The sequence below is a fragment of the Papaver somniferum genome, chromosome 3 (assembly GCF_003573695.1).
Source record: "Papaver somniferum cultivar HN1 chromosome 3, ASM357369v1, whole genome shotgun sequence".
NCBI classification, from domain to species: domain Eukaryota; kingdom Viridiplantae; phylum Streptophyta; class Magnoliopsida; order Ranunculales; family Papaveraceae; genus Papaver; species Papaver somniferum.
In genome coordinates this window covers 30,694,304-30,714,104 of record NC_039360.1, presented here as the reverse complement: position 1 = coordinate 30,714,104, position 19,801 = coordinate 30,694,304, and the positions used below count along the sequence as shown (strand labels likewise).

Below are 19,801 nucleotides of genomic sequence, written 5' to 3'. Positions count from 1 at the left end.
TGGAAAACTAGGTTTTTTTTGAAACTCGTTTTAACCGAACAACACACTGTAACTTCCATTTGAACCCTATTTTGATGATTTCTATACAATTAAACCAATCAAAATCAAATTAAAAGTAATGGGTTTACATAAAAATACATGCGGATCTTTGCCATGGCAGTTTCAGGGTTCTTCGGGCGTCTATTGTAGCCGATTATGACTTCATTTTCCGGTTCCACTTCTTTATGAATCTCAAAATCACTTGGCTGATTGCTAGATGTCCTAACGAGGGACCTGTTCCTGGGAGTCGGTTGGTTTTCTTTCGAAGAACCATTCTTATACTCGATTGATTAATCGACGATGAAAATTTTATGAATCAACGATTAATCGATGAAGACGATGTTGAAAGGAAGAAGAACAAGAAGAAGAGAAGAATTTTTTTTTTTCTTTGTGCGGCGGTAGGGTAGTCTGATTTTGTGTTTTTGTTAATAGATTAGATTAGGTTTTTTATATTTTGGTAGTTATTAGTTTAGTTATAATCTTAATTGGAGTTAGGGGGTAAAATAGTAATGTCTACACTTTAGGACATCCCATATAAGTATAGGATAGATGTCCTTATAAAACAATAGTCCCCTAAAAAAAAGGCCGGTGCCCAAAAAATCGTTCTAATATTATGGTTAAATAACAAAATAGCTGATATTTGTTTCTTTCCAGGGGGTTCCATAAGCCCAGCGGCAGTAGAAGCCATAGCTATTGAACGAGCAATGAAATGGACAGCAAAATTAAACTTTTCTTCTATCAAGATCAGAGCTGACTGCAAAGTTGTTGTACCAAGTATGTACACAGGGACTTGAATGGGGAAGCTGACAAGTTAGCTAAGTGGAGTCGTGGAAAAAAAAACGTTTTTTTGTTCCTGATGACCTAGATTTACAAGGTGTTAGCCCTCAAGGGAGTTGGGTGTAGTTGGGGCTTTTTCCCGTTAGTCGTGGGGAAGTTCGAAGGAGTCTCTCAAAATCCCCGTTAGTCGTGGGAGAGTTTAGAAGAGTCTCCCAAACTCCCCCGTTGGTCGTGGGGGAGTTTGAAAGAAGCTCTAAAACTCCCTATTAGTGTTGCTGGTAAAAACTAGAATGTAGGGAGTTGGGTTTTCTGGAGGAGTTCTGGGGAGTTCTAGGGAGTTTATAGTATATTTTTGCCTCACTCCAAATCTCTCAAAAAAGTAGAGATTTTGGGAGTCTCTCAAACTCCCTACACTAAAAACACCAAACTCCCTATACTCTCTTACACTCCCTCAAAATCCCCAACATCCAAAATACATTAAACACCTAACCCACGTTAATATGCTGAAATGTAGTCTTGGATGGTATTGTAAAGGGTCAAAATATTATGTTGTATAACGGTTAATCTTTAATAAAATTCCTGTTTATTAAAAAAAAAAATACAGGATAACTTCGTTGATACCTTGTCAAAAGATAGAGGGAACTAATGAAACAAACAAAAAAGAACTCTAAATAGTAGTGCTACTCCAACAACCAGCTGCATATGTTTGGTTTATACTGCGGTCGTTGAAATCATCCTCAATCAAAACTTAAAAATGTATACTCATTACCAAGACTATATAAAACGATTAATTTGACAGAGACTATAAATCGAACGATTAATTAATCGTTTAAAGACAAACTACGAGACAGTTTACATGCTTTGGCACCTGTACTTCTTCTCTCAACACAGCAATGGAGTCAAAAAACAGAACGCGTTCAAAGCCACAAAACAGAGAGAATGAAGTCAAAAAACAATTTCAAAGCCACATAACAGAACTGCTTCACATAGAGTAAGAAAAGGCAATGAAAGGCATGCCATATCGCCTATATGAATAGGCATAAAACCTATATTGGAAGAGTACTTATTCTTTATTTTCCTTATATGATGTGATGATTGTTTCTGTCTGGTAATCGAATACCTTCGCATTTTAGTTTACCATTAGCCATTCTAAGAAATAAAATAAAGCATTAGCCATTGATATGTTAAGAATATATACAGAAATGAAGAGACTGATCAACTCATAAGAGTTCTCCAGCATACCTCTTCCACATACGAGATTAGTAATAACCTAGTCAGGCAAGGATCAAGATCCGAATATGAAATCCTAATGGTTTCTGAAGCAACTTCTGTCACAGCCATTATCCACACACCTCACTAATCAATGACAGAAAGAAAGGCCTTTAAAACATATCTATCCGTCGCAGAAGGAAATAGGGTTCTGCCAAAACCTGGATGTAGCTTCTTCTCGTCAGAGGTTATCACATAAATGAAAGCAGCTGCTATACTCAAATAGGGCTTCTCCTGCAAGACAAGAGATTTTTACTGTTTCTAGAACAAGATCCAGAGCACAGTTATATGACAGAAATTTATGGTGATGATGGAGCATTGAGTATAGTTGGTCCTTAAGTAGCGGAAGTTAGAAACAAAGCGATGTAGCCGACGTGTGTACAATATCAGATCAGCTTTGTATAGCTAAGGATTAGAGCAGCAAAACACAAACTATTTTAAAAACAGAAAAAACTGAAAAATCCTACAAGCGAACCCAACACCACAAGAAAGAGTGCAATATAGAATTTCAGAACTTTTCAACTCGACAATGAACCCAAGGATCTAAAGTGCACCATTTGATTTCATTTTTATATATTCCAACAAGCACTCTGAAACTTAACCATTGATATGAAGAAAAAAAAAGTAAAAATTAAATAACTGAAACAAACAAATAATTAGTTGTGGAATCGGCTACTCAGTTAATGGTACTCGATGGCTATTTTTGGTGAAAAAAAACAGTTGAAAGATGATCAACCCAGTTTTTGTCTATCAAATGATGTTCAGCTCTTTGCTGAAAATATAAAATGATGTTTGGGTTCAACACCAAAGGTGCTTATATTATACATTCGCAATAGTCATACAATTTTTACCAAATAAGTTAAGATATTAAACTGTTCAGGCGGCGCGAAAAAAATCATTAATGTTTGCCTTCCTCTAAGACACAATCCATGTAACTTGGATGAAAGCTCTAATTGGTTTTCTAAGTGTAATTCCATATATAGTCCAGGACCTAAGATAATTCTCAATCATCAAGAAGCAGAAGAAAATAACACAGCTAGTCAACAAAGTTATTTCAGGCAGAATATCAACACATTAAGTAGAGCAATTCAACTGGCGACCTCTGGCATCAAGAGACATTAAATAATTCAAGATCTAATATGGTCCTACAAATTTAGAGAGCAAGCAGCAACCAAACAGCAGGATGCGAAAAGTGCATAAGGTACTACATTAGTAGCAAGAGTTCTGAATTAATGAACCGACCTAGACTCTCCTTCTCTTTCCCCAAATATCAGCAGCATATGTTTGTTCCATGGAGCGATCATTGAAATCATCTTCGTAGAGTTCTTTCAATTCACTTAAAGTTGCTACCCGCTCATCGATGTTTCCCGTCATTCTTTGGTCTAGAGGTGTCCTCCTCAAAGCTTCAAGGTCTTCTTCAGGTGTAATCACAAAAACTTCAAAAAAAATACTTATTATTAGTAAGGGAAAATTAACTTATTAAGATGATTATAAAATGATTAATTTGTTTGTTTTTACTTACTCGTAAAGTTTCCTCCGGTTTTACAGTCATATCTAGCCGCTTTGAGGTACGCCTTTTGCATGATAACGATTGTGTTATCAACTGAATTACATTTTCCGATATTTTCTTTCAAAAAGACTTCGGCATATGAACCACCAGATCCACTATAACAGCACTTAGATTCTCTTATAGCCCCTAACTTCGTAGCAGACCACAAATGAGGGATTAGTTTATCTCCACCTATGTCTTCGTACCCTGCCAATGTCAGAAAAGCATGACGTTTTTTCCCCTGAATCTTTAGCCACATCTGATCGAACTCATTTCCCTCCGCCAACATATCAGAATAAAAACTCTTCAACATATGAGCACATTTCCTAACTGATGGTCTGCTCTGATTAGCATTGATCTTACCCCACACCTCACGATCTATATGCTGGTGTACCGTTTCTGTGAATTTGTAGTCACCTGCCATTCCACACAGCATATCATATCCGATGACTTTAAGTTTGATGTCACCTTCTGCAAAATCAATCTTAGATTCAAATGCGTGTAAAACTTATGTCTGCTGATAGGAGGATATGTAATATCATAATGAAACTTTTGGTGTTCTTTTCTAGGAGGTGAGTGAATGAAGTTTGTGATAAAATTTCTCATGTACACACAAGTAGTGGACAAAGTACGAGACAGTTTACCTGCTTGTTACCTGCACTTCTTTCTCAACACAATAAAAGACGAAAGTATTCTATCCTCTCAATAAGAACTCTTACCGACAGACTGAGCTTAAGTTAACCAAAGTGAAAGAATGAAGTCAAAAAACAACTTCAAAGATACAAACATAATTGTTGCACATAGTAAAAAAAGAAGGCAATACAAGGCATGTCATGGACTATGGCCTATGAATACCTGAATAGACAAAACTTCTAAGATTTACTTCTCTTTTTGGTTATCTACTACCTTTGACGTTTGACTCCTTTCCTGAAATTTGTGGTCCCTTTCTAGAAAAATGGTCAATTGAAACTTTCAAAGCCATGTCAAAAAAGTCGTAGATGATCTTTTAACAGATGAAAGGAACACTAAACAGCTCATGTATTGTTGTAAATTAAATCACTATTGCACTGAATAATTAATTAAAAGGGAGTAGTAGGACTACATTTTCAATTGTTTGGTTTTAATTTAGAAGAATTGTCATCGTTTATTAGCTTTACACGATATATAAGAGACGAGAACTTAACTATTATTAATAACTACGCGATGCTAGTGATAATCGAGTTCTTACGAAATAATATTTATGTTGATAAAGTTAAAGCTTGGATGGGAATATAGGCATGACCTACGATGGCTAAACCTTTAACCCGTTCATCATTCTACAAAAACATAGAAATGGCAAGCATAATACTTCTCATTTTATCCCTCAAAGTAACATACAAAATTTATTCACTTAAAGAACAAAGAGGACCAAATTAACTCATTGTCAGCAAAACTAAATAGTTAATAAACTTGAGACTTGGGAATTCAGCAAATCTAAATAGTTAAAGTATTGCAGTGTGTGCATACCAAATAAGTTAGAAGTCGTTACCTTCGCGAAATTTTGAACCTGTTAACAGGCCATCCGTTCCTATCAAAATTCCACGATCTATGTCATCTACGACCACACCCATTACGGTTGTACCATGGATCCTAGATAGACGAACGCAAAAAGTTATTCACACTACTATCTCGGAGTACAATTACAAGTTACATACGACCCTAAAAAGGGGTTATTAAAACCATTAATTTAAATATCTAAGAAAGTATCATTTCTACATGGTCAGCATACACAAATAACCTATCAGAAATAAGATCATCCAAGAAATGGTACATACCTCGTGCTAGTTTCAGCAGAAAAATACATCTTCACCCAAAAAGACATATACTTAGAGAATTAGAAGCCTGAATTTCATCAGTGAAAGAGCACACATAAAAATTGAAACACTTAAGGAAATTTACCTTTGGAATATCTTCTGAATACTCCATTTCATCGGGTATCTCATCATCATCATCATTGCCCTTATTTCCATCCTTGGCATCAGCATTCTGAGCATGTGACAGAGCTTCTCTCACATGCAACCTCCACCTATTTATTTGGAAACAACCACAAAAAAAATAAGAGATAATAAAGCTATATCAAGAATACCTCTATATTTGATAGAGATATGCTTATGCACGAAAGAGAGTTCAGTTTTATACTTCATCAGATGCATAAAACGTCGCTTGTTCAAAACCCGAAGATCTTTGCATATCCTCTTGATCTGAAAAGAAAAATGAAACAGAATGAGATGAAATGGCACAAAAAACACCTTATCACTATAGTGAAAATTGACATAACATTATGGACCAGATAATTAGCATACACAGCATCTTTTACAGGAAATGAAATATCACATCAGACACCCATACAGCTTTCAAATTCGGAATATCCAGCTCAAGACTGAGGTGATTTAAAAAATCAAAAAAACAGTACCCTTTTGGTAGTTAAACTATGATCCTTTAAAGATAAGCAATCATCATCAGCGAAGGAGAGTGAGCATGCTTTTTCAAGGACTTCAAGTGGAGTCTCGGACCACACAAAATCTGAAGCCAAAACAACCACTTTTTTTCTTCTTCTTCTTCTTCTTTAATAGAGAACAAATTCCTGGTAACGAGTAGACGGGGATTAATCTTTTCTGGGGCTTTATAATTTAAAGCCACAATGTAGGTTTTTGTAGATGTGGAAGTCGGTTTCGTCACGACGACTCTGCAAAATAACTGTCAGCAGAGAAGTGTAAAAATCAGATATATCCATCACGTAAAGAAGGCAAAACTACAATACTAATAATAACAATATAAGGTAAACTACAATACTAATAATAACAATATAAGGTAAGGAGAAGGAAACAGAAGCCTAACCTGCTCAAGACAGTAGAGCATGGGATTGTAATCTTCTGCTCCGTCGAACATCTATCATTCAGGACATGAAAACAAAGTAATCAATACTCATCATACATATATAGAAAATAGCAATTCAACAAGAAACCCATACATAAATAGAAAATAGCAATACTTTTAGTATTATCAAAACAGCTTAATTACATAGCTCTAAAAGTAACCAGCATCATCAACATCCTAATTAATACAAGATTGTTTGTTTGACACTAATGATGATACAGAACAGAAAAACATACCACACAATCTTCCTTGTGACATTAATTCATAAACTGATCACTCTTAACATAAAAAAAATTCAGGTGTTGTATTGGAAAAAAGAAACTCATATTTACCTTGGTGACAAAAGTTCCATCGGGTGATAAAAATTTAGTAGCGAGTTTAATTGATTTAGTAAGCAAAGATGCCTGATCCCAAGTAGTAGCGCAAGAATCAGAAGATAATCCACCACGCATTACGACATCAAAACCAGTAAAACCATTTTCAGTCATATGTTTCTCAATAGTATCTCTGCACTCACGAGTAGCGATATCTTCTTGTATTGAAATTGCGCCTAGAATAGGTGTAACCGGATGGAGATCAACACCAAGAACAAAACCTCCTTTTGAAATTCTAGCAACAGCAAGTTGCATCCAACCACTGCCAGCACATAGGTCTAATACAGATTTAGTATCTTTACCTAGAAAACGGAATTCAGAATTTAAACTATTCAACGTCACTGCAGCTCTAACTTTTGCCTGAATCGATTCATCTCGTCCTCGTTTACCCATTTCTCTCTTCTCTGTGCCGTCTAGGGTTTCTATTCTGAAAACCGATTGAAATTGGTTTGTTCCAACTTATTATATCTATACGACCCGTGAAATCACGAAGTTACCCTCACTACAATCAGCCTGTCTTTCTTGTAGTAGTCCCGTGGTATATATCGTGTAATAATTCTAAATAATTCTTACTAGTGTTGAGCCCGTGCGTTGCACGGGTTTAAGTCTGTCATACCGAATTTGTTACTATGATATAAATGCATAAGTTAAGTAATTCAATGTTTTTTTATATTCGGGGATTTTGCTTAAATTTTGTAATTTTTTCCCAGTTCTGAAATTGTACTAATCATCTTCAGTTACCAATTGACAAATATTTTCTCTTCTATCAGTTTCATCAAGATATGATTAGATTTTCGTAATAAAAAAAAGAAAATTATTACTTTTTTTTACAGATTCAACTTGGTTTGGAGAGATTATCAGTTTGGAATCTAATTAATGTTTTTATCGATTTCTAATCCAAGGAAAAAATGCAACAGTAACAAATTAAAAGTTGCTATCATAAAAATTATAAAATAGTTAAATCGTCATCACTCCCATCACCTTCGTTTTTACCATTGATATGGTCGATAAATATCGGAATTTCGCCATCACTATCTTCAACCAACGTGGCGTTTTGTCATCAGTCTTCTCTCCCTCGTCTTCTTTTTAACTTATGCCGAAAAATGTTAGCATTTCTTCGTTGCTCCTTTGATCCTCTCCCATGTGACTGCCAGCAGGTGTCTTTCCCTGCATCACATATATTTTTTGTTCTGCAATGGGTAAATTGAGAGTGTAACCGTTACAGATCAACTAAAAAAAACTAATCACATCGAGCACTATATTTATGTAAAGCTTCCCAGATTCATTAGCCTGAATAGTCAACAGCTCCAAGTAAATTACAATTAAGGATCAATGGGAAGAATACATTACGTACAACATTATTAAGTGTCGGTACCATATATCTCACCCACACAATTTGCCAACAACAAAGTATGAATCCCAATGCCATTTAACATTTCACATTCTATGAACTGTAGCAAAATTACTACGGACGATACTGAAGATTACGTGTACTTCTGTAAATATGTTCGCAGCGATGAACTTCTCTAAATAAGAATTAGAATTAGAATTTAAGTGCATATATATACAATTACGTGTACCAATAATGATGCTCAAACTTTCGATGTTGAATAAGTGACGTCAGTGAATATGTACTCATATCCTCTTCTAATTCATTCAGCTTACCCTTCATCACCATCAATCAACATCCAGTTCATTCAGCTTACCCTTAATCACCATCCAGTTCATTCAGCTTACCCTTAACCACCATCAATCAACATCACAGTTAACATGGGACCTTATAGCTGAAGGTCAGAAAAGGGTAAACTGAGTGAACTGAAACAGAGAGATGAGATTTCTCTTTATTGGAGATGTGCTGGCAAGCTACAAACAAAACACTAAAAAAAAAATTAATGGGTTATCTTTCGCCCGGTGCCTTGACCATTCTCATTTTTTTGGGAAATTAATCAAAAAAAAAAAAGATGCTGCGGAGCAATAACAGATCAACTGCTGATGCTCCACCACTAAAGCAATTCGAACATTAGATTGTGGATATGAGTTGAAGATTTAGGTCCCCGTCAATATAATTCGAACATTAGTACAATATAGTCGGGATTTCATCATCAACTTGATTAATTAGGAAAACATTATTCTCAAAACCTCAGATGTACAAACGTTATTATAAGAGGGGGAGAGAGCGTACCCAACATTATCACAGGGGATGGTTCAGTTGTGCGGTATGGCCCAATTCTAAGCATTCATAAACTAAACCACTACCAAGGTTCTTAGTGCCATCCATTTACTGTCACATCTTTAGTTTAAAATATTTCTTGATCTTCACAATTTTTCGCACTTCCATTATCATTTTCTGCAGCAACATCAATTGTCCTGCAGGCAGCATATAAATAGAAATCTGTATGGCAAATTAAATAGGATGTTCGAGAATTTTTTCCTTTCCCAATATCAATAGGACCTACATAACTCTTAATTCATGAACTTCATCAGTATGTTAAGATGGAAGTACAACTCTGTAGCATCTGTTGAGAGGAGAACTTCCCTGCAAAGTAGCTGGTAGGTAATTATTTTGTGTTTGTTGGCAACTTCATTCAAATTTGAAATAAAAATAAGCAATCATTAAGTAGTACATTGGCACTCCTTCACAAAGATGAAGCAGACCGCAATTACAACTGCTGACATCTTTAAAACACTTGCATGAAATATTTCGAAGTCATGTACAATGGTTTAACAGTTGCCAAATTACTTGTAATTAGTACATACCTACCACGTTATTATATGACAAAACCATTACAAAGTGTTAATTAGATTACATTAGTAAAATTCATATTAGACCTCTAGTAGATTGACATTAAAATATCTTAGTAAAACCATGGTTTATGGTTTATGCAGCCAAGCAGATACATGATAAGCTAACTGATAGAATTAACCATAGACCTATTGGGAATAATCTCCTCAAATGGTAATTTTCAGTATGGCTCCCCTGATAGAATTAAAATATCTTAGTAAAACCATGGTTTTTGGTTTATGCAGCCAAGCAGGTACATGATACTAACTGATAGAATTAGCCACAGACCTATTGGGAATAATCTTCCCAGATGGTAATTTTCAGTATGGCTCCCCCGGAGACATTTCAAAATGTGTCAGTAGCTTCCATTTGACAAATGGAAGAACATTTCCAACTCAATACTAATCTGGTTTAATACGAAAGTGAGAAAAAACAATTAAATACCAAGTACCAACACAGCCTAAACATCAAAAGACACAATATTTGAGTGGAGATAAGCCATAACTTGTTTATGTTGCTGTTAGTGTATCCTTGGGTTGTTTGTTGAACTTGGGCGTTGAGTTCATCCACTCTTCCTATACAAACACTGAAACAAAAAATTTCAAATACCCAAATAGAAAACAAATTAAAAATTAGTATGAAATACAGTAAGCATAATCAAACCCGCTTCATAAAAACCGTTATATTTGCACCAAAAGCAAGGTACTACTTGACTCAAACTCAATGATATCGGCACCAAAGAGTCGAAGATTCACATGACTCGTTAAGTGTGATCACTCCATGAACAGCACCTAAGAGCATAAGCTTCAAGTATTAACACACAACAGAAAGCTTATCAAATTAAGACTCAGTACGTGATCACTCATCTGGTAGCTAGCCTATATATATGGGTAAATACATAAGTTTGCAAAACATAGAATGTAAATGACTAAAATGGGATGGACAGCTAAATAAGAATATGTGCATCAATCTAAAAACAGATAGAGAATAAGAGTACTGGTTTCAACCAAAGACAAATATCATTTGACAATACAGATTGGCTTATTGATTTAGAGAAATAAAAACACCGATAAGCAGAACCAAAAAAGGAAAAGGCTTATGGTTAGGGTTACCAATTAGCAACAAAATCGCACCTGCAAAATAAACCCAACAAACAAATCAACAATTAACACAATGAAGGAAGAAGAAATAGGGAGAAAAGGAAGAGAGATAAGGAGAGGAGAGGAGAGAAAGAGACAAGCGGCCGGGAAAAAAAGATAGGGTTTTCAGGAAAAGCAGTTAGGTATCTGTTAATGGCACTCACAATCCGTGGGAGTAATCATCACCTTATATGTAGCGTGAAAGGAAAATCGCCGAATACATTGGTAACCCTCAAATCCTATTGGTAGGGGACCAGGAGCTTTAGAATTAAGCTTCTGGCCTAACTTTCAATGTGAGGCCAGCAATTATATATATAATTATATATAATAATAATAATAATAACAAAAAGGGTGTTTTTAATCTTTCAGGTTATTATTTTCTCCTAAAATCGCTACGGTAAATGTGACCAGTTTTTTTTATCCTCGCCAATTTGGGGTATACCCATATTAATTGGGGTATAACCAATTTTAAGTGGACTCTTTTTAAGGGCTAAGGGGGAGTCCTAATGGGTAAAGTTACAAAACTATCCTTATCCTTTATAATTCTTATTACCCTTAATCAGTTCATTTTGTTCATTTCATCTCTCTCCTCTTCTTCTTCTCCTCCTCTACCTTACCGGCTCCTCCATCTCCCACCACCGAAACTCGTCGACTCGAAAATTCCGATTAATCTTCAAACATGGACCTCCGCCGCGACCTAGGGATTGTCGTATGAAAGAAGCTAATAGAAAACGCAATGAATATAACTCTGGAATTGCAAAATTAGTTCAACAAAAAGAGAAGAAAAAAACGGTTGAAGAAGAAGAAATCGAAGCCGCTGAAAAAGGAGAAATGACGCGATTGAGAAATAAGGGCCTACTTAAACTCACTGTAGTACTTCAATTTCATGTTTGCATGTCAAATTAGGTCAGAAAAATCGAATTTGTGAAAATTCACAATTATTTAGCTGGCAAGGTGTTTTTCCATGACCTTTCGACTTTTCATATTTAGGGTTAGTCGACAAGCTCTTAGGTTGAAGATCTTGCCAGCAGTTGAATATTTGTAACTGATTTTCACAAGGTCGGCAAGTTATTCAATCTAGGAGCTTGCCGGCGATAGTTTTTTTTTCCGTCTGTGGGTTATAATTTTTTACCTTGACGGCTGTATTTCAAATTTTGTGTCTCCTGGTGCCTTAAATTTATTTGAGTTGTTATAAGACGACAGGTTATTTGAGTAAGACCCTACTGACTATAGTTTAGCCGGCATGTATTTTAGATATAGACCCTTCTGACCATTGTTCCGACGGCTTGATTATTTTGTCGGCCCTGCCGACATTGAATTTTTTCTTAATTGTTCTTGTTCAAGTTGGCAAAGGGAAATAAGAAAATTGTTACTCCTCCTTCAAGACCTCCTCGCTTTAGTGACAAACTCTTGACTGCAACACATCGAGGGGCACTGGTTGATCCGGGAACGCTAAAGATCTGTGAGCATAATGATTCTCAACCACCACCGGAATCAAATGATTCGGATGAAACTCCGGATGGAGACCAATCAATTCCATCTGTAGAAGAGATGATGATGTTGAAAGAACTCTGGATGCTGGAGGAGGTAACAATGATGATGATGATGGTGATCAAGATATGCTACCTGTTGGAGAAGGTAATGATTGATGATGATGATGATGATAAACATAAGGATGGAGAAGATGAAATTGTTGAAAAAGAAGAAGAAGAGATAAGGTGGAGATCAAACTCAAGCTAATGATCAACAAACCCAAGATGCAACTACAACTAAAACCGGAAAGAAGAGGGTTCTCATTAAACCAGTTGATTCCCACATGCCTCCCTCTCACTTGAAGGTTAAACTGAAACCAGGTGGCCTTTAAAAAGGGCCCCAGAAGATGGTGGAGATGTTCTTTTGGATACAAAGACTCATGGGCATGTGAAATCCAAAATATTGTCATAGGTAATCTCAATCCATCTTTGTTTTTTATTTAAGTGTATCTATCTTAAATTTTCTTCAAGTGTTTGTATTTCTTTTCATTTTGTGTTTTTGGTATTTAGGATCACAAGCATGCCATCCGTCTCTTGAGGCGCCAAGCTTCATGCTCAGTGATTAAGAAATGGCCACTTGACAAGGAATGTGACGAGGTGCAAGCGATTGTCAAGAACTCCGGGTTGTGGCCTGCGGTGGAGATTTCGATTGTTGAGTATGATAGAGCTACCGTATCCACATTCTGTGAGAGGTTTTGGAGAGACTGATACAATGTTACTCCCGTTCGGTGAGATGACGATAACTCCCGATGATGCTCATCAAATTTTAGGCCTCGAGGTTGAGGGAAAATCAATCAGTGATGGCTACGATGATGACATCGATTGGTACAAAATCTTCGAATGACCAAAGATTTGTTCGGTTGGAATCAGGTTCAAACGGAGTCTATGCTTGTGATGAAGGATGGTTATCTAAGAAAGAAGTTTAATTTGAAGAAGTGAGGGACACATTCTCTGGAACCAAGAAAACCTATGATAAAGAAGGAAGGGTGGACTTGGTGCGAATCAACGCTACCACGTCAGCTTATTTGCTATATGTCTTGGGCAAACGTATCTTCCCCGATATTTCCGGAAGCTTGGTCGACTGCAAGTATATTCAACTATTGCATCATCCCTTATATCAGATGCATGAGTATTTTTGGGGTACTGCGGTGGTCGCCTTCTTGAAAATGAGTTTACAAAGGCTTGAAGGGCACTCACTATGCAAGTTAAAAGGAATCTATGTCTCTTCCAGGTAATTTTATGTCTAAATCATTTATATTTGCAAAATGCTCGTAGTGTAAGATTCTTACTAAACTTTGTATTTGCATAGGTTTGGATATATGAGCACTTCCATACTTCAGTGAAAGCCAACCCCTACATCAAAGTGAATGAGAAGCTTGTGATTGATAAGCCAACAAAGATACAGTTTTAAGGGTGCTCAAGATAAGGATATGCCGCAACTTCTTATCAACGTTCGAATCGCCTTGGACAAATTGACTGCGGATGAGGTAATATTTGATCTGTATCGAGTTGCTAGAAAGGAAGGTTTAATCCAAAGGAGAGATGATGTGCATTCTACTACGGTCCCTTGTTGTACCACCATGGATTTCAATGTACGATCCACATCGGATAATCCGGAAAGTGGGTTACGTTCAAGAAGAACCCCATCCCGGTGATAAACCTCACTTTAAAGTGGTAAGGGAATCGTGCACCACGTCCTTAGAAAGTATTGGCGTCCATTACGCTTCAGCACCAACTACATCTCATTGGAAGGAAACACAAAAGCATAAAATCGATACGAGTCTTTTGGACGAGGTGACCAAAGTTCATGAAGATCATGAGAATTACATGCCGTGGTACTTGGGTTGGGCTCGTCCTACTGTGATTAGGGAACAGACTGCTGAACAAGTGGCTCGTAAGAGGAAGATGACAGGGAAATACCCAGCAACAAGTCTTAAGTACTTTGTAAGTATTTTAGAGTTGCTCTTAATGTTTAAAGATTACATTATCGAATCATTCTATTAATTATTTGTTGTTTAATTGAAAATAGAAGGAGCATTTGAAGACCCTTGTGAAGGTGATGTGTTGCGCGAGAGAAAGAGGAGAGCATTTGTCGATTGAAGAGCAAACCAAGCACATTGACCATGCTAGAAATGGTGACAATGAGGATGCCATCGAATTGTTCCAGCAAGATAATGCTGAAGTAAAGAGGGCAGCACAAGCCAGGAGGGAAGCACAATCCAAGATGAATGCTGACAAAAAAGAGGGCTCGTTCCCATGGTGGTGGTGGTGGTAGTGGTCGTGGTCGTGAAAATGCTAAACGGGGCCGTGGTCGTGGTCGTGAATGAATGCATTCCTAGTTTATTTCTTTATGTTGTGGTAGACAAATGTTAAGGTTAATGGTTGGACAAATGTTTTATTAAGGTTTATGTGACATGTTTTCGTATTTTGGACAAAAAATGTTGGATTCTAGTTGTTGAATGAATGGTTTGTTTAGCTAAGTAAAGTTTCAATCATTTTGCCAGCATGCTTTTGTTAAGTTACATTGCCGACTAAACCAGGGCCGGCAAGGTTGTGAACTGTCAGATTGCGGTCCTGACAACAGAAATGGTGTAGTTAACAGTGTCGGTAAGGAAAGAAAATTAATAGATCTCTGAAGGTACAACAACCGGAAAGGTTCTTTTTCGGTCTTCCTTAAACTCATTATAATCATCACCTTCCTTAGGCTCTTTTGCAGCTCTTCTAAACTCACATTGTGCCTTTGTATCGCTCCATCCTACACTTTTCGACCAACTTTTCAAGAAGTTCATAACTCATCGAGGGATCGTAGCCATCTCGAACACTTCTTCCCGTAATTGGTAGGGCTGTGATTCTAAAACAATCATCCGGAGTTATTGTCGTCTTGCCAAACGGTATATGAAAGGTATCCGTCTCTGGATAAGCCCTCTCGGCAAATGCAGAAACAGTGACATCATCAAATTTTTGGTGCGCATGTTGTATCCCGTTCCATAGTATACAATCAAATATCGCCAACCGGACCTCATCACACTCATTCTCTATATTCCATATCTTGTTCTTTTGACGTTTCAAGACACGAACAACATTATATGATCCTACAAAAACAACATCATATCTTATATACTAATATATAGAAAAATATATGTCAAAATATAATAAAATGACTGAAAAATCTTGATGGTTAAGATTCAATACCTTTGTCGCAAAGATCTTGGTAGCCCATGAGTTTTTGTAGCTAAGCAATAGCTCCCCTCCATCTCTTGGAGTACCATGAGTTGGGTTCTTTAGCGACAAACACAAATCGTCATCAGGAATGTATGCATATCTAGCACAAGGCTTTTTAGGCGTCTTTCTAGGGTTTTTTTGAACTATTTCTACTTGTTCCTCTTCCTCTTCATCCTCTTCCTCCTCTGACTCGTCATCTTCATTATCTCCATCCTTATCTCCATCTTCCTCATCTTTTTCACCGTCATCATTGTCACCCTCATTTCCTCCTTCTTCAGATGGTTCACCTTCTCCACCTTGATTATGTTCTTGACTTCCCATCTCTTCTATGATCTCTTCATTAACTTGTTGGATTACGTTGTCAAAATTATCTCTATTGACACCATTGGATGATAACACCCGATAATGACCCACCTCCAAACTTGGCATTTTGGGTTCCAAGCTTATCGGAACCTAAGTGTACTTTGCCTCGAGGCGTGGGAGTTCTCATATCTTCCACTAATCCTTGGTTGAATTTTTTTCCTTTGCCACTAATCAAGGAAACAAAAGATATTAGCTAACATGTGGGTTCCAGAGAAAACTTCGGTTAGTAAAGTAATTTTACGAACAAACCAAACTCCACATTTATGCAATTAGTTAGGAGTTCGGTTTGTCAATATTTTTTGCGAACCAACCGAACAGAGTGGGCAAAGTTCGGTTAAATCATAACTCAACATACAGGGAAAAATAACACAGTTCGGTTACACTGGATTTTTTTGTAATATGGGTAAAGTTCGATTACTTTGTAGTTTTAAAAATTGTTTGCGAATCAACCGAACAGAGATGGACAAGTTCGGTTACACGAGAACTCAACACAAGGGGGAAATAGCACAGTTCGGTTACCTTGGATTTTTTTTTATTTTTCTTTAATATGGGTAGAGTTCGGTAACTACGTAGTTTTAAAAAAAAATTGCGAACCAACCGAACATAATGGACGAAGTTCGGTTGTATCATAACTCAACATAGTGTGCAAACAAGCAGAGTTCGGTTACAAATTTTCAACAAAATTTTGAGTAATAAAGGTGAAGTTCGGTTGCAAAACAGTTTTAACATTTTTTGCGAAACAACCGAACTACGAGTTCGGTAAGCTATATCTAAATTTCATGAAACCGAACTATTCTTCGTGTTCTTCATATCAGGAAGTTCGGTTTGGAAAACTAGGTTTTTTTTGAAACTCGTTTTAACCGAACAACACACTGTAACTTCCATTTGAACCCTATTTTGATGATTTCTATACAATTAAACCAATCAAAATCAAATTAAAAGTAATGGGTTTACATAAAAATATGCGGATCTTTGCCATGGCAGTTTCAGGGTTCTTCGGGCGTCTATTGTAGCCGATTATGACTTCATTTTCCGGTTCCACTTCTTTATGAATCTCAAAATCACTTGGCTGATTGCTAGATGTCCTAACGGGGGACCTGTTCCTGGGAGTCGGTTGGTTTTCTTTCGAAGAACCATTCTTATACTCGATTGATTAATCGACGATGAAAATTTTATGAATCAACGATTAATCGATGAAGACAATGTTGAAAGGAAGAAGAACAAGAAGAGAGAGAAGAATTTTTTTTTCTTTGTGCGGGGTAGGGTAGTCTGATTTGTGTGTTTTTGTTAATAGATTAGATTAGGTTTTTATATTTTGGTAGTTATTAGTTTAGTTATAATCTTAATTGGAGTTAGGGGGTAAAATAGTAATGTCTACACTTTAGGACATCCCATATAAGTATAGGATAGATGTCCTTATAAAACAATAGTCCCCTAAAAAAAGGCCGGTGCCCAAAAAATCGTTCTAATATTATGGTTAAATAACAAAATAGCTGATATTTGTTTCTTTCCAGGGGGTTCCATAAGCCCAGCGGCAGTAGAAGCCATAGCTATTGAACGAGCAATGAAATGGACACAAAATTAAACTTTTCTTCTATCAAGATCAGAGCTGACTGCAAAGTTGTTGTACCAAGTATGTACACAGGGACTTGAATGGGGAAGCTGACAAGTTAGCTAAGTGGAGTCGTGGAAAAAAAAACGTTTTTTTGTTCCTGATGACCTAGATTTACAAGGTGTTAGTCCTCAAGGGAGTTGGGTGTAGTTGGGGCTTTTTCCCGTTAGTCGTGGGGAAGTTCGAAGGAGTCTCTCAAAATCCCCGTTAGTCGTGGGAGAGTTTAGAAGAGTCTCCCAAACTCCCCCGTTGGTCGTGGGGGAGTTTGAAAGAAGCTCTAAAACTCCCTATTAGTGTTGCTGGTAAAAACTAGAATGTAGGGAGTTGGGTTTTCTGGAGGAGTTCTGGGGAGTTCTAGGGAGTTTATAGTATATTTTGCCTCACTCCAAATCTCTCAAAAAAGTAGAGATTTTGGGAGTCTCTCAAACTCCCTACACTAAAAACACCAAACTCCCTATACTCTCTTACACTCCCTCAAAATCCCCAACATCCAAAATACATTAAACACCTAACCCACGTTAATATGCTGAAATGTAGTCTTGGATGGTATTGTAAAGGGTCAAAATATTATGTTGTATAACGGTTAATCTTTAATAAAATTCCTGTTTATTAAAAAAAAAATACAGGATAACTTCGTTGATACCTTGTCAAAAGATAGAGGGAACTAATGAAACAAACAAAAAAGAACTCTAAATAGTAGTGCTACTCCAACAACCAGCTGCATATGTTTGGTTTATACTGCGGTCGTTGAAATCATCCTCAATCAAAACTTAAAAATGTATACTCATTACCAAGACTATATAAAACGATTAATTTGACAGAGACTATAAATCGAACGATTAATTAATCGTTTAAAGACAAACTACGAGACAGTTTACATGCTTTGGCACCTGTACTCTTCTCTCAACACAGCAATGGAGTCAAAAAACAGAACGCGTTCAAAGCCACAAAACAGAGAGAATGAAGTCAAAAAACAATTTCAAAGCCACATAACAGAACTGCTTCACATAGAGTAAGAAAAGGCAATGAAAGGCATGCCATATCGCCTATATGAATAGGCATAAAACCTATATTGGAAGAGTACTTATTCTTTATTTTCCTTATATGATGTGATGATTGTTTCTGTCTGGTAATCGAATACCTTCGCATTTTAGTTTACCATTAGCCATTCTAAGAAATAAAATAAAGCATTAGCCATTGATATGTTAAGAATATATACAGAAATGAAGAGACTGATCAACTCATAAGAGTTCTCCAGCATACCTCTTCCACATACGAGATTAGTAATAACCTAGTCAGGCAAGGATCAAGATCCGAATATGAAATCCTAATGGTTTCTGAAGCAACTTCTGTCACAGCCATTATCCACACACCTCACTAATCAATGACAGAAAGAAAGGCCTTTAAAACATATCTATCCGTCGCAGAAGGAAATAGGGTTCTGCCAAAACCTGGATGTAGCTTCTTCTCGTCAGAGGTTATCACATAAATGAAAGCAGCTGCTATACTCAAATAGGGCTTCTCCTGCAAGACAAGAGATTTTTACTGTTTCTAGAACAAGATCCAGAGCACAGTTATATGACAGAAATTTATGGTGATGATGGAGCATTGAGTATAGTTGGTCCTTAAGTAGCGGAAGTTAGAAACAAAGCGATGTAGCCGACGTGTGTACAATATCAGATCAGCTTTGTATAGCTAAGGATTAGAGCAGCAAAACACAAACTATTTTAAAAACAGAAAAAACTGAAAAATCCTACAAGCGAACCCAACACCACAAGAAAGAGTGCAATATAGAATTTCAGAACTTTTCAACTCGACAATGAACCCAAGGATCTAAAGTGCACCATTTGATTTCATTTTTATATATTCCAACAAGCACTCTGAAACTTAACCATTGATATGAAGAAAAAAAAAGTAAAAATTAAATAACTGAAACAAACAAATAATTAGTTGTGGAATCGGCTACTCAGTTAATGGTACTCGATGGCTATTTTTGGTGAAAAAAAACAGTTGAAAGATGATCAACCCAGTTTTTGTCTATCAAATGATGTTCAGCTCTTTGCTGAAAATATAAAATGATGTTTGGGTTCAACACCAAAGGTGCTTATATTATACATTCGCAATAGTCATACAATTTTTACCAAATAAGTTAAGATATTAAACTGTTCAGGCGTGCGAACAAAATATCATTAATGTTTGCCTTCCTCTAAGACACAATCCATGTAAC

The 19,801-nt window shown here is 36.5% G+C and overlaps 1 protein-coding gene across 4 annotated transcripts; it reads right to left on the bottom strand.

Annotated features, from left to right (window-relative positions):
• Nucleotides 1-1,963: 1,963 nt before the first annotated feature.
• LOC113355723 lies at nucleotides 1,964-7,354 on the bottom strand. 4 transcript variants are annotated; one of them, XM_026598651.1, is made up of 10 exons: nucleotides 6,883-7,354; nucleotides 6,512-6,562; nucleotides 6,087-6,370; nucleotides 5,813-5,874; nucleotides 5,573-5,699; nucleotides 5,449-5,477; nucleotides 5,163-5,263; nucleotides 3,608-4,105; nucleotides 3,328-3,521; nucleotides 1,964-2,319 (listed from the first exon to the last, which is right to left on the bottom strand). In XM_026598651.1, exons 4-9 carry the CDS (start codon nucleotides 5,824-5,826, stop codon nucleotides 3,328-3,330), a joined length of 963 nt encoding a protein of 320 aa, XP_026454436.1. In that variant the 5' UTR covers nucleotides 5,827-5,874; nucleotides 6,087-6,370; nucleotides 6,512-6,562; nucleotides 6,883-7,354; the 3' UTR covers nucleotides 1,964-2,319. The 4 variants fall into 4 exon arrangements, with proteins under 4 accessions (XP_026454436.1, XP_026454437.1, XP_026454438.1 ...); XM_026598652.1 differs by lacking the exon at nucleotides 1,964-2,319 and having other exon boundaries at nucleotides 3,066-3,521; nucleotides 3,608-4,051; XM_026598653.1 differs by lacking the exons at nucleotides 1,964-2,319; nucleotides 5,449-5,477; nucleotides 5,813-5,874; ... (1 more) ...; nucleotides 6,512-6,562; nucleotides 6,883-7,354 and having other exon boundaries at nucleotides 3,066-3,521.
• Between the last annotated feature and the right edge of the window lie 12,447 nt (nucleotides 7,355-19,801).

What these genes read in the sequence shown, in the direction of transcription:
- LOC113355723 (XM_026598651.1), bottom strand. An exon ending in ATTCAGAAGATATTCCAAAG is followed by an intron (nt 5,478 to 5,572) that starts GTAAATTTCCTT and finishes TTTTGGGTGAAG; the next exon opens with ATGTATTTTTCTGCTGAAAC. An exon ending in AACCGGAGGAAACTTTACGA is followed by an intron (nt 3,522 to 3,607) that starts GTAAGTAAAAAC and finishes TTTTTTTTGAAG; the next exon opens with TTTTTGTGATTACACCTGAA.